The 14,081-nt window shown below is 60.4% G+C and overlaps 2 protein-coding genes across 5 annotated transcripts; both read left to right on the forward strand.

Moving 5' to 3' along the window:
• The first annotated feature begins 237 nt into the window (after positions 1-237).
• LOC136109468 (uncharacterized) lies at positions 238-6,757 on the forward strand. Of its 4 annotated transcripts, XM_071816406.1 has the most exons (15): positions 238-972; positions 1,156-1,506; positions 2,210-2,882; positions 3,020-3,114; positions 3,243-3,334; positions 3,463-3,601; positions 3,766-3,957; positions 4,206-4,337; positions 4,541-4,618; positions 4,898-5,062; positions 5,216-5,334; positions 5,657-5,722; positions 5,833-5,971; positions 6,120-6,258; positions 6,543-6,757. In XM_071816406.1, the coding sequence occupies exons 1-15, from the start codon at positions 595-597 to the stop codon at positions 6,665-6,667; spliced, it is 2,883 nt and encodes a 960-aa protein (XP_071672507.1). In that variant the 5' UTR covers positions 238-594; the 3' UTR covers positions 6,668-6,757. The 4 variants fall into 4 exon arrangements, with proteins under 4 accessions (XP_071672507.1, XP_071672504.1, XP_071672505.1 ...); XM_071816403.1 differs by having other exon boundaries at positions 238-1,506; XM_071816404.1 differs by having other exon boundaries at positions 238-1,506; positions 3,769-3,957.
• Positions 6,758-10,172: 3,415 nt separating this feature from the next.
• Positions 10,173-12,833, forward strand: RNF222 (ring finger protein 222). Its single transcript, XM_071816518.1, has one exon. It carries the CDS (start codon positions 10,386-10,388, stop codon positions 11,049-11,051), a length of 666 nt encoding a protein of 221 aa, XP_071672619.1. The 5' UTR covers positions 10,173-10,385; the 3' UTR covers positions 11,052-12,833.
• The last annotated feature ends 1,248 nt before the right edge of the window (positions 12,834-14,081 follow it).

The following is a 14,081-nucleotide window of genomic DNA, read 5'->3' on the forward strand; positions in this document are numbered from 1 at the left end:
GCTCCTGGGGCGGCTGTTGCCGGGCAACAGAGACACTATATTGTCCCCTGTCACCTGTGCCCCGTGCCCATTTGGTCACTGGCCGTGGTGGGATCACTTGCCGTGGTGGGATCACTGTGGTGGTGGACTCATTTTGGCAGTTGCATCGCTTTTGGTGGTGGAATCACTTCTGGTGGTTGTATCACTTTCGGTGGTGGGATCACTTGTGGTGGTTGCATCGCTTTTGGTGGTGGGATCACTTCTGGTGGTTGTATCACTTTTGGTGGTGGGATCACTTCTGGTGGTTGTATCACTTTTGGTGGTGGAATCGCTTTTGGTGGTTGCATCACTTTTGGTGGTGGAATCGCTTTTGGTGGTTGAACCGCTTCTGGTGGTTTGATCACTTTTGGCACTTGGATTGCTTTGGTGACTGGATCATTTTCATCACTCGGATTGCTTTAGGAACTTGGATCTGTTTTGGTGACTGATCGCTTTCTGTGGCAAGAAGCAGGAGGAGAAAGGCTGCTGTCTGTCCATCCCTCCAAGGTCACCTCCGGACAGAAAAGCTCCTGTCTCCCTACTTCAGCTTCAGTGTTTTCACGCAGAACAGCAGCGATGGCCACACGCAGTCTCTTGGAGATGCTGAATGCTGCCATAGGGACACCCCATATGGGGGTTGTGGACTTGGTGGCGCTCCACAAGTTGCTGGAGGCCATGATCATTGGGCAGCAGGGTCAGGAGGAGCCGTCTGTCCTGGAGCCAGGGCAGAGCCTGACCCGCGGCCTGGCAAAAGACCAGGATAGCAAGAAGCAGCCTGGCCAGGAGAAGGAGGAGGTCGGAGCCCTGGGCACGGGGCAGCAGCCCTGGGATCCACAGGAACAGCTGGCTGGGAAGGACACACTAGAGGGGACCGGGAGCGACTCCAAGGTCACCTCCATGGCCAAGGAGACCATGCCAAAAACAACAGAAGAGGAAGAGAGCACCGTCTCCAAGGTAGATGCTCTTGCTGGTCCCTGGGTGCTCCCCCACGAGACGCCCCCTCCTCTGGGCTCCGCGCTGCCCTCGTGCCGCCCTCAGCCCAAGGGCTGGGTTAAGCCCGAGCTCCCACAGCAGAGCACAGCGGGGTCCAGGTCCCCGGAGCCCTCCCCTGGGCTCACCCCCCACCCGCTCTCCCAGGAAAGGGCTTCGCTTCAGGATCTCTGGGAGGAGATCAACAAGTTTAAGGAGGCGCAGTCCAGCCTGGCAGAAGACATGCGGGAGATGCAGGAGGCCATGCAGAAGGCGCACTCTGGCATGGCAGAGGACATGCGGGAGATGCAGGAGGCCATGCAGAAGGCGCACTCTGGCATGGCAGAGGACATGCGAGAGATGCAGGAGGCCATGCAGAAGGCGCATTCTGGAATGGCACAGGACATCCAGGAGATGAAGGACGCACATTCCGGCCTGGCAGAGGACATGCGTGCCCTGCAGGAGGCGCATTCCGGCCTGGCAGAGGACATCCAGGAGATCCAGGAGACGCTTGGCCTGGTGAGTGTCCCCTGGTGCCCCAGCAGGGAACTGGGCCCTCGTCCCTCCCCGCTCCTGCTGCTCTGTCACACTGTGCCCCTGCCCCACAGCCATCAGTGTCACCAGTGTGAAGGGCAGCAGGAGGGAAGAGTGGGAAGGGTGTCCCAAGAGTTGCTAAGCCACTTTTGAACTAGAGAGCCCTCAAAACAGAACCATGGGAGGGGAAGGAGGGGAGATAAAGCTCTGCTCATGGAATTCCGCCGCGGCCCCCAGGCACAGCCCTGCCCAGCGTCTCTCTGCCTCCTGCCCCATTCATTTGGGGATTCTCTTTAAATCCCGCTCCCACATCTGAACGGGTGTCCCTCTCCTCACCCAGCTCCAGGGGAAGCCCCAGGACGCTGCCGGGCTGCGCAGGGACAGGAGGCGGCTGCGTCCCCGCTCCCTCAGGGACACCAGCCCTCCTGCCTCGGGGCACAGCCTGTGGGTTCGGGGTGCTGGGCAGTGATACTGGGGGTCCATCCCTGGGGATCCCATCTTCCAGGCTCCATGGCCGGGCTGACCCCGTGATGCCTTTGCATTTGGGCTCTCATGTGGAACACGAGTTTGTCCCTGTGAGATGGTGGTTTGGGGACAGGGACTGGGGACATGGCGGGGGGTTCTGGGGTCTGTCCTCACGGCTGCCCAGCTGCCAGTAAACCTGCTGTCCTTTGCCTCTTCTTCCCAGGAGGGCGCTGGGGGCCAGTCTGCCCCCGCCGAGCCCACCCAGGTGGCCACGGACAGCCAGACCAGGAAGAGCTCAGCACTGGGGCCGAAGGGACGTGGGACACAGCCTGGGATGGAGACCAGCAAGGGGACTGCAGGGTCTGGCTCCCCGGGGATGCAAGCAGGGACACAGGGGGAACCAGTGACCCCTGTGAAGTTGTTGGGCGCTCCCTCTGATTGCACGAAGTCTACTGATGCCGGTGTCACCACCCCGGGGATGCAACCAGGATCCCCGGGCACTCAGGCCAGCACCTCTGGGCTGGAGCCAGGATCACTGGGCACCCAGGCCACCACCCACCTGGGGACACAACCAGGGGCCCCTGATGCCCAGGCCAGCACCTCAGGAATGCAGCCAGGATCACCTGGGACCCACACCACCACCCCTGGGGTGCAGCCTGGGTCCTCCAGCTCCCAAGCCACCATCCCAGGGGATGCCCAAGAGCCGGCCAAGCCCTGGGGCTCCTCGGGCTCCACCATCATCTCCAGCTACGAGTCGGAGATGCGGGAGGTTCTCTCACAGGTTGGGCAGCTTGGCCACCTCTGTGCTGATCTGAAAGAGCAGGTGGAGCACCTTAAATCTGCAAAAGCAGAACACGCGGATCTTGAGAACGTGCGCCGGCTCTTCCCGGAGGGAGGTGAGAGCACGGGGGGGCTGGCGGGGGTTGTTTGGTGTGGGGACACCCTGGCTCAGGGGCTCGTCATGCTCAGAGCCTGGCCCCAAGGGTGAGACCCCCTCACCGACAGCACATCCCCTTGCACCATGTCCCTCTAGGCCGGCAGAGCATCACCAGCATCCTGGCCGACCTCCAGTGCCAGATGTCATTCCTGCAAGACATGGCCAGGGCCCTCCACGGGCAGGAGGAGAAGGTGAGCCGGCAGCAGTCCCCGAGGGGCTGCGGGGATGCCAGTTTGGGCAGGGAGGGGGCAGCCGAAAGGTCCCCGTGCCGGAATGACACAGGGGGCTGTGCCCTCACTGCCCCCACCGCCGTTCCCAGATCAGCAAGGTGGAGGATGCTCCCAGAAAGATGAGGGGGGCTGAAGCCCATAGGAAAGCAGACGGCAGCGCCCAGATGACCCAACAGCCGCGGTAAAAAAATGGGAGAGGGTTTCCTAACCCGCAGGGCTGCGAGGGAACCTGGGGTCGGAGAGCATCCCAGTTTGGGGGGTGAAGGACACCCCCATGAAGGCTAAGCCTACCCCTGTCTCGCTGGCCAGGCCCAAGGGACAGAAGGTCAAGGCAGAGCGGAAGGAGTTGGGGAAGCAGCAGGAGCCGACTCAGGCCCAGCTGGAGCAGTTTGCGGCCGAGTATGTGAATAAGTTGGTGATGGAGACAGCGCAGCAGCTGCAGGCAGAGGTGAGGCCCGGGGGCAGCGCTCCCAGCCCCCGCTGGCTCGGGGGGAGTCCTGGCGGGGTCCCAGCCACGGCCCCTGGCTGGCTGGGGTCATGGAGCCTCCACGGCACCTGCGCTTGTGGGCGGCATCCAGCCCGGCTCAGAGCTGATTCCTCCTCCCCTGCCAGCAGGTGGACGAGCCGAGCGCGACGGCGCAGAGCGGGGGACACGAGCAGGCAGGGTGCCACGTCTGCAGCTCGGACACCATGGTGCTGCTAGGGAAGCTTCTCCAGCGCTGCGAGAAGCTCGAGGAGCAGGTGGCGTCCCTGGCCCAGAAGGCGGGCGGCAAAGTGGAGAGTTATCCAAAGTGGAGGAGACAGGTAAGGAGATGCGGTGTAGGGGGCTTGAGCTGCCAGGACCCCCCAGGCATTTCGGCTTTGCTGTAACATGGGGGAGCCCCTTGCTGCCCCCCTAATTGGCTTGTGGGAGTCAGCAGCATGGAAGGGAATTAAAGCCTTGGAGAAAATGTTCTGCTTGCACTGAGAGTCCGCGGCCACCAGCCAAAATACCCTGGGTCTGTCCCTGCGGGGCAGCCACCCCCTGGCTCAGCACCGCCTTGTCCTCTTAGTCCCTGCAGCAGGACGAGCAGCTCAAGTGCCTCCAGGCCAGCATCATGCAGCTCCAAAAGGACTATGAGAAGTTCAGCTCAGCCCTTGCAAACCTCCAGCAGGATCGCCAGCAGGAGCAGAAGGACATCAAGGTGAGTGTCTGTAACCTGCAAGCAGAGCCCAGGCTGGGACCCCAAGGGATCTGTCCCCCTGCCACCCTGCTCGCAGCCCTGCACAGCTTCCCGATGCCTTTCCTGGAGGTTTCTGATGGGGTGGGGAGGCAAGGGGTGCTCGGCTGGCCGGGGGGCAGCTCCAGCCCTGCCGTGGCATCACGGGCTGCTGTCTGCCTTGGAAGGCTCTGTCCCAGGCCCTGGGGAGGCTCAAGAAGCAGAAAGCAGACAGGGAGGAGCTGCAGCTGCTGGGAATCGATGAGGTACGAGCTCGAGGGGCCCTGGTGCCAGCCAAGGGTGTCCCGGGCAGGGTGACGAACACCCCTTGTCCCTTGGGTGCCGGCTGGCAGAACCAGCCAGGGGGAGGGAGGATTTCCAGCCCAGCTGCGCTTGCCAGGTCCCTCTGTGACCCCGAGTCCCTTCGGCTGGTGGGACCAGTCCCACGGGGGTGATGGGGTGAACAGATCCACGTAGCCACTTCTCCCTCTCGCGTTGTCCCTCCATCCTGTCCCCACCGCTCTCCTGTCTTTCCCCATTGCTAGAAAGCAGACAAGGCCGCCCTGGCTGACAAAGTCAGTCGCAGCCAGTTTGAGGCGTGCGTGGAGCGGCTGAATGAAATGATGGAGGAGGTGACGAGCCGGGTGACGGACCAGGAGAGGGGCTGGCAATGGTTCAAGCATGAGCTCCAGAGGGAGATGCTCTGCAAGGTGAGAGCTCGTCCCTTCCACGCAGAACTGGCACACTGGGGGCTCGGCAGCCTGAGGCAGCATCCTTGCGAGGGTCCCCCCTCCCGGCTGTCCCCCTGGGGACCGCCATGTCCCATCCTGGGGTAGATGGCTGAGGGTGTCACCCGTCCACAGCTGGACCGCCGGGAGCTGGGGGCGTTCCGGCAGCAGCAGGAGGAGCGTTGGAAGAGCCTCAGCGGGCAGCTGCAGAAGGCGCTGCAGCCAGAACGTGACGATGCCGCTGGGATTAGGAAGTGAGTGCGATGGGGACAGCGGTGGCTTTGGCAGTGCCGGCCCTGTTCCTGCTGGCTGTCCCAGCTCGTGCCGCTGTGGTACCCTGGCGTGGGAGCCATGTGGGCAGCGCCCCTGGGGATGCTGAGCAAGTGGCTGTGCCTTGTGCTCCTGCCAGCTGCAGCTTCCCAGCGATGGAGGCGGCACAATGAGGGGGCACGTGTGGGAGGAGCCCTCCTGAACTAATCTTGGGGGGTGGGTGCAGAGGCTTTTTGTGGCAGGGGACGGTGTGCAGGTGGGGCTGTGCCCCCCAGGAGCTCCCCAGCCCTTTTCTCCCCTCTCCAGGCAGCTGCTGCCTGGTTTCCATTGCCTGTCCTGCGACCGGCCCGTCAACATGCTGGCGTCTGGACCGTGAGTAACTGCCCCCTGAACAGGGAGCACCCCCCGACCCCTCACTGGCATCAAGTGACACATGGGGTGCCACCTGCCAGGCACTGAGCACCCCGTGTCCTGTCCCACAGGGAGCGGACGGGCGAGTGCAGATACCCCACTGTTCCGCGGAGCTGCGGGGGCCCACACACCCTCACGCCCCCGCGCTTCCAGCCCCAACCGCCCAGCACCCCACGGCCATCCCAAGCCAGTGCCCGCAGCCCCAACAAGGTAGGGATGACAGAGGTGGGGAGGGGGATGCTGAGCCTGCGGGGGAGATCTGTGCCTCAGTTTCCCCAGGGAGAGCTGGCTGGGGGAGGGTTGCTGGAGGATGCGGAATGGGGCCCCGTGTTTGGGTCACACGCTCTCCCCTTCCCAGAAGGACGCGATGCAGCTGTCGGGCCAGGATGGCACTGATGGGAACCAACAGGACAAGCAGCTCTCCATGATGGGTGGCTGTCAGCTGTCCACAACGCCAAGGGCCACCCCAGACACCATGACCTCGAGGAGCCGGCCAGGTATGGCCCTGTCAGGGCACCGGGGGGCAGAGGACACCCTGCTGTCTGGGGGGACGGGTCTGTGCCCGCAGCTGGGCAGGGTGGGATGGGAGTCTGGGGTCTGGGCTGGGATGTGGGGGCAGCACTGGCTGCTGGGGCAGCCGCTCCTCATGGTGGAGCTGGAGGGAGCTGGGGGGACATGGGGGGTGGTGCTGGGCAGTGTGGGACAACAGCCTGTGTGCTTCAGGGTGGGGACAGGACCCTGTTTATGGGTGTCTGTGGCTGACCCTGCCCCTCGCCCCCAGACACCCCCTCCTTGCTGCTATCCACCATGATGAAGCACCGACCAGCCTCGTCTCCTGGACGTCTCACCCTGGGACTGAAGCTGCTGCCGCCCATCCAGCCCTTCCGCAGTGAATCAACCCCCTGACAGCCGGGCAGGATGGGGGTCTCGGGCCCGGTCCCACCGCCCCGGGCGCTGAGCAGGCAGCAGCTGCAATAAATGGCCATGGGCAACCAAGCACCGGTGTGGTCTGAGTGGGGTTCCATGGGGCAGGATGGGAGAAAGCCCCACTGTGTTTGCTTTTTCAGGAGAAATATAAGTGCTAAAAAGGCACTTTGGGAGTGCCCAGGTGGATCCAGTGGTAGCCAGGGTCCCCGCAGAGGGAGCACTGGGAGCAAACCAGTGGGCACCAGGGCAGAGCCAGCAAAGGCCCATCCTGCACCCCGGGGGCTGAGGTGTCCATGGGCTTCAGAAACACCCCCTGGGACTAACTGGGGGGACGGGGTGAGGGGGTAACCAGGGGGCTGTGCAAGAAGCTGGGCTGACTGTTGGCAGCCGGAGGAGGGGAGCGCTTTGCTCTGGGTCAGGGGATCCAGAACTGGGGGGACGCAGCAGCTTCGTGCCCTGCCCTGGGGTGCCCACAGCTGCCATGTCACAGCAGGAGCCAGGGCCATGATATGCCTAAATCCCTTTGATTTTGGCGTGGTCAAAGCAGCAAAGGGAGGCAGACTAGTTTTTCCAGTGCCTATGTATAGAACTGTGAGTTCATAGTTTCTGACAGCATTCAACGTATGGGAAACAGGAATTTCCACCCTGCCTTGGTGCCAGCAGAGAGCAAACTGAAGCTGGGGAGATGCTCAGCTGCCCCAAATTTGCTCTTGCTGGCCCAGGTCGCTTGTCCAGCAGTGATCTTGAGGGGTACAAGCAGCCGCAGCTTGTCCAGCACCTTCAAGGGAGTGCCATGGAATGGGGTGACTGTGGAACCTCAGCCCTGGTACAATCTGTCTGGAGAGATTTCAGCCTCAGCTTCTGACCATCCCAAGAGAACAAGGTTAATAGGTGGAGTGGCTGTGTCCCTGGTCCTAAGCTGTGGACATGATTGGGGTTTCCTTCCAGTGAGGGACAGTGCTTCGTGGCTTGAAACGTGCCCCCTGGGGCACAAGCCTCCTGCTGTGGGTGCTCTCTGCAGAGGGCAGGTGTATTTTGGAAGCTGCCCCAGGGCACAGGATGTCCCAGCAGGGCTGCACCCACCTTTCTTCCAGAAACCAGCCCTGTGTTGTAAACACTGCAACCACTGCACCCATGAGCGAGCGATACTGCTGCCCACGCCTCAGCCCTGTGCCCTGCCACGGCACCTGGCCATGTGGAACCAGCCCTCCTGCCCACAAAAGGCCTGTCTCATGGGATTTTGGGTGGCAAGGGTGCATCTCCTCTCCTGTCTGCCCCATAGACCCTGCAGAGCCCTGGCACCTTCTTGAAGGTGGAGGAGCACAGGGCTGGGAATGCTTCTGCAGAGCATCTCTCTGCACCAAGGCAAGACCTCAATACATCCACGTTTTTCCTGAAGGCTTTTCTTGATGGAGAACCCAGGCCCTCCAGAGCTTTCAGGCCCCTTGATGGTGCAAACCCAGGTCCCACAGGTACACTGCCATAGACAGAGCTGGGAGAGGTGTGTGGGCAGGGTGCCTTGGGGTCACTCTGCCTGCCCTGGGGACCTCCTCTGGATGTGTCGAGCAGTGCTCAGATCCCTGCAGAGCCATGCGGCAAGCCTGAGTGTGTGCTGGCAGCCCCTTGGCCACCAGCTGGGGTGCTTGGAAAGAGATGGTGGCAGGAGTGATCTACCCTGCCAGCAGTTTTTGCAAGACTCGGCTTCTTGCCTGGGGGTCTGGTGAGGGATGGGCAGCACCCTGGGACATGGGTCAGGCCACAAGGAACCGTCTCTGCGTGGGTGTCCAGCTCACATGCGGCCGGATAGTGACTCACGAGCCATGCACAGCTGCTGAGACGGCCAAGCATGGGGCTCCAGCCACTGCCTGGACCACAGTTCCCAGGGATGCTGAACACTGCACCCAGGGCAGGTGCAAGGTGACAGTGACCCCTGTGCCTGCTCTGCTGTGAGTTTTTTGGGCTCTTCGTCAATCACACCAGGGCTCTGGTGAAGAACATCCAATGATGTAGGATGGGGGAAGCAGGTCTAGGGGGGATGAGTGTTCGGGGGATGAGCAGGGGAGGAGACATGAGGACAAAGATGCAGGCAGGGTGAGGGATGGGGACCAGCGGTGGGTGGAGGTGAGAAGTGTTTGGCAGGAGCCCAGCTGCAGTGCAGGGTGTGGAGCTCACCCAGCTTTGCAGCAACAGAAAGCCTGGGATCCCAAAATCCCCTTTAGCACCTATGTCATTGGGGCTTGACCCCAGGGATGAGCCCAGCTACAGTTTTCCATTACACAAGGGAACACAGGCAGGACCGTGCCTCCTATCCCTGGCCTCTGACGCCGGCTCCTCGCCCACGCCCTGGCCAACCAGGTGAATATCAGGCCTTTAAAACCCAAACAAGTTCCTCCGCATTCACTCCCCAGGACCTGCCCCTGTTTCTGTTCCAGCTTTTGCGCAACAGGCCCGCATGAAACGTGCAGCCAACAACTCTGTGTTAGAGAGGTGCCCTGGTCCTCTCCCCAGACGGTGCTCGGTGCCGGAGCTGGGGCACGGCCAGTCCCGCTTCTGGGGACAGCAGGGGAGTGTATGGAGGGGCTCCTGCCCTGGTGCCCTGCAGCAGGTAAATGGGGCTTTGGGGCATGGAGGAGCAGGTGCATGGGGGTAGGGGCTTCGTCTGCAGTGCTTTGGGGGAGCATCAAGAACCTGATCCCTTCTAAACCAGAGAAAGAGCTTGGGTTTTCCTTCTCTTGCATGGGGAGGGGACAGTTTGTTGTGTTCTTGTGGCTGTCCCTGTGCAGGGGGTGTCTCCTGTGCGAGAGGAGGGCAGCCTAGGAGTGGATGGCAAAACCTCCAGAAATAACTGTGAGGGTGCCCATGGGCACAGTCATGTGTGAGAAAAGGGATGCAGGATGGATCAGGTCTGAAAAAACCTGCAGATTTTATGAAGCTCCAGTTCCTGAATGAGTCTTAAAGGGAGCTGATCTCAGCATCCCCCCAGGGCTTGCTGCCCATGCTGTGCTCCAGCATGAGTGAGGAGCACAGCCTGGAGATGGTGATGGTCTGGCCACCAGCCTGGGACATCCCCCGGAAGCCTGGCAGGAGCCTGGCATGGGTGCACACTCCCTGCCCCGGGTACAGCACGCTCCCTCTCCATCCCCATGGGGTCCTGTGTTCCCACCTGCCTCACTGCTCTGGCTTCCTCCTACTCCTTCTGGCCCCTCTGTGTCCCCTGGGGTGGGAGCATCTCCCTTTCCTCAGCAGGTTTCTTTGTGGGATGGGAGTTCCCATCCCCTGTGCACCCAGAGCTGGCAGCAGAGCATGGAGACACTTGTGACACAAGCTGAACCTGCTTTATCTGTACCAGGCTCTGAGCAGGTAAGACACGGCTTCATCCAGGCACTTGCGCCTTTTTCTATGTGATTTTTCAGGGACTGCTGCCCCCAGTGGCTCTGGAGCTCATGTCCTCCCATCATCTCTCTTGCCCCCAGGGCCACACTGAGAGGCTCAATGGTCCTGAAAATGTCCTGTCTTGTTGAGACCATGCCTAGTAGCCCTTCACTGCGCTTGTTAGGGGCAAGAGGGCAAAGGCAAGAGAACAGGGAGGAGGAGACATGAAGAGATGGATCATGTTAATCATTGTAACCAAGACCCTTATTAACCCATCGCGCCTCTTCCTCACAGCTGGGGAACGGCTGTGGCTGACAGAGCAGGGATGTCCGAGACCTCGTCCAGCAAGGAGGGTCTCCCAGCCGAGTGCCCTGTGTGTTACGAGAAGTTTCACCCGCTGGAGGCCATGCACCGCCAGCTCAGCTGTGGGCACATCTTCTGCCATGACTGCCTGGTGAAGTGTTTGCTCTCTGCCAAGCTTGACGGCCAGGTCCAGAGCAGCATCATCTGCCCCATCTGCCGCTATGTGACTTTCCTCAGCAAGAAGAAGGCTCTATGGCCACCCAAGGCACGTACCAACTCCTGGACACTGGAGATGCCTCTGTCGCCTTCTTCCTTGTCCCATCTGACCAAAATTGAGGCAAACAACACCTTGGTGGTGCCCAGCCATTTTGTGATGCCAGTGCAGAGCTTTGACCGGCGCTTCAGCACAGGGAGCAGCCCCATGGACTCACGGGGGGTCCCAGGAAAGCTGGCGCGGGAAGTCCACATCTTTGTCATCAGCGACCACGGGATGCCACTGGTGAACGCAGAATGTGGCTCCCTGGGGAGGAGAAGCAGAGAAGAAACACAGAGCTCAGTGTCATCCAGCTCAGCCCTGGGGGTGAAATGCTGCCAGTCACCCATCGCCCTCGCCGTCCTCCTCATCTTGACCGTGGCCATGCTGGCGGCTGTGCTCCCTTGGCTGCTGCTGGTGAAGAGGGACCCATAGAGGGGTGGCATCAGCTCAGATGCTGCAGAGGTGTCACTGATGCCGGGACCTCTCTCAAAATAACCCATGAGAAAGTCCAGAAGCAGCTCCAGGTGAAGTTCTCTCTCTGACTAGGGACTGAATGGACTTTCAGACCTTTCTGCAGATCTCCAGGTTCTCATCGTGTCACTGCTGGCATTTTCTTCCTCTTTTGGTTAAAATATGTCAGGTCAAACCCTGCTAGTGGGTTCCTCCAGTGTCAGTGTCTTAGCAGAGAGGGTGGTTGCTCCTCCGACACCCCGTGACAGCATGTGCAGGAAGTGGTGGAGCTGTGCTGGTCCCTTCCCTCCATCCCAGCTCCTGGGGGGCTGTCATGGCACCCAGGAACCCAGAGCCCAGGGACAGCCAAGGGCTCTGTGGATCAGAGGGTCTCACTGCCAGGCTGTGTGGCTTTTGGAGGTCCTCAGGCTCCTGGCTCACTGTCGAGAAGCCACCCTGGAGCAGAAACTCATGGCTTTTCATCCCAAAGATGTGAGCCTTTAACTACTGGGCAGTGAAACCAGAGGACGGACAGAGCGATCCTGGCCTCCATGAGCTCACTTTCCCCTCTGTCAGCCAACGCTCCCCTCCCCGCGGACTGATGGGGTGGGAAGGGATGCCAGCTCATTCCCCAGGCAGTCTCAGCCTTGCCCTCACCTCTCTGAGCTCCCCAGGGTTGGGGACATCCTCCCGGGGTCACATGTGTCCCTCCTGCCTGGAGGATCCAGGGATAGGCAGCAGGGTGTGGGACAGGGAGCTAAACCAAAGGTCTGTGCTGATGAGGGGCACAGATTTGGGACCTCACCCTGCTCCCCTCACCAGAGCCCTGTGCCCCGGTAGAGTGATGTTTCCTTGTCCCTGTATCCAGCTCCTGAGGGTTAACACCCAGTGGCTCCTTTTCAGCCATAACAAGCAAGTGAGGCACCGCTCAGCCCTGCTTGCCTCCCAGATTTGTGCCCTTTGGGACCAGTCCCACCCAGGGGAGTCCCAGCCCCTCATCCCCAGGGCCCTGGTTTGGGAGGAGACGTGGCATCTGAGAGGCACCATTTTGATTTGAGACCCTCTGTGCCTGCTCTCAGGGGAGGCGGGAGCAGGGGCTGCCGGTCACCCCCGTGCCAGACCTGGTGCTGGTGTCCCCATCATGTTTTTCCACAACTGTGCACCCCAAAGCAGGCTCTGCACCCTCACCACCACCTTTGTCCTCCTGACCCCATCCCTGGCCCTGTGGGTGCTGTTCTCAGCCTCATCGTTCGGGAACGTGCCCTGAGGGCTGTGGTGCTTTCACAGGCACCCCAATGTGTCCAGGACCAGGATGTTTTGTCTCTCACCAGTGCCCATGGGAGGTGACAGCAGGTGGAGGGCTGGCACATAATTCCCGTGCCCCTGGAGGGAGGTTACCACTGCGTGGCTGAGTGTTGGGTAGGACAAACATGGCCAACAGTGTCACCAAGGCATCTCTGGGGTCAGCCAGAATGTTTCAGGACCAGTAAGAACAGCTCAGGGCTGGAAAGGGGTGAGCGATCTGGGGTAGAGGAGCTGATGACATCCCACCCCTTCCTCTGGGATTACAACCAGGGCATGGTGGGACGCTGGAACGCTGACTGCCTGGCTTGTCCCTGCAATGCTGTTACTGCACTCCTCCACCCCATGCCTCAGTTTCCCCACCCACACCCAGGGTGCAATGACACTGACCCCTGTGTGATGCACTGGGAGAATGCCTGGGGAAAAGTGCTTGAGACACCACACTGGAATGGAAATCCTATTTCATAAGAAATTATTACCTGATAATGATGCCGCTGTGTCTCATTATTTAATAATAAACCTTATTATTAGTCTGCCTGTTGAATTAATGCAAGGTGCCAGGGAACCAGCCTCTTGGAAGAGGGCTGCTGGGGGTGGGAGTGGAGCCCTCCCCACCTGCACCCCGGGATCTCCCTTAGGTAGGGCTGGAGGAACCTGCGCTCAGCTGCTGTTCCCGGAGCCCTGGAGATATTTGGGCAAGGCAACTGGGACATGAAGGAGCTTCAGTAGCAACACTGGGATGTCTTGTGCTGTGTCGGGGTCATGGGCTCCAGCAGGACCAGTGGAGAGGGGACCAAGGCTGGGGGTGTGATCAGCAGAGGCAGCCAGTGCCGTGGACCTGGAGGTCTGTGGTTGGGGGTCCAGGGGCATCACCTGCTTCGGAGGTGAGGAGGGCATTTGCCACAGGGTGGCACTGCTTGGCAAGGGATGGCTGTCAGGGTGGCAGGACAAGGCTTGGGGAATGGCTCGCTGAGCCCCCAGCCCCTTTGGTGGGTGAGGGTCTGGCCTCAGGGTTGTGATAGGACACAGGGTGATTGTTCTAAACTAAAAGAATTCCTGTCCTCCTGAAAGAGAGCTCTCCTGCACTCCAGTAGCCCCTAGAGGAACACCAGTCCACACCATGAGCACAAGGGTTTAATACTCTCTTTCTAGGAGAGGGCACCAGAACCATCCCAGGTTTGAGCCATTTCTCCCAGGTACTCAGAGATGAGTATTCACTGGGTAGAGCACTGGTTTGAGCTAGAATAGTTGGGGGATGAGTACATGTGGATGAACAGATGGATGGACAGATGGAGTGTCAGGTCAGTATGAGAACAGGTATTAGATGGAGGTATGTCTGTGGGAGGATAAAAGGCTATGGGGATGAATGGACTTCCACAGCTCTCCATGTGGGACAGGCAGTAGATAAAGTGGGCATGGGGGTGATACACAGGACTAAGCAAGGTGACCTAAGCCTTGCCATGATACTGTGGCCCTTATGAACCCCCTTTTTGGTTACCAGGCACCCTGAGCTGTACCTACACCAGGGTTGTGTTTCCAGCCCTTCCCTGCTAGTGTGGGATGGAAATGTGGACAGGGGTTGGTGAAAGTGCCAGGAAACCCCGGCCAGGGCAGCAAGGGACAACGACAGGACAGCTGAGAGGTTGGCAGGAGTTCCTGCTGCAGCATTTACACATCCTCTTCCACAACATCCAACCACTACTTTGCCAT

Source organism: Patagioenas fasciata, chromosome 18 (assembly GCF_037038585.1).
Source record: "Patagioenas fasciata isolate bPatFas1 chromosome 18, bPatFas1.hap1, whole genome shotgun sequence".
In the NCBI taxonomy this organism is placed as follows: domain Eukaryota; kingdom Metazoa; phylum Chordata; class Aves; order Columbiformes; family Columbidae; genus Patagioenas; species Patagioenas fasciata.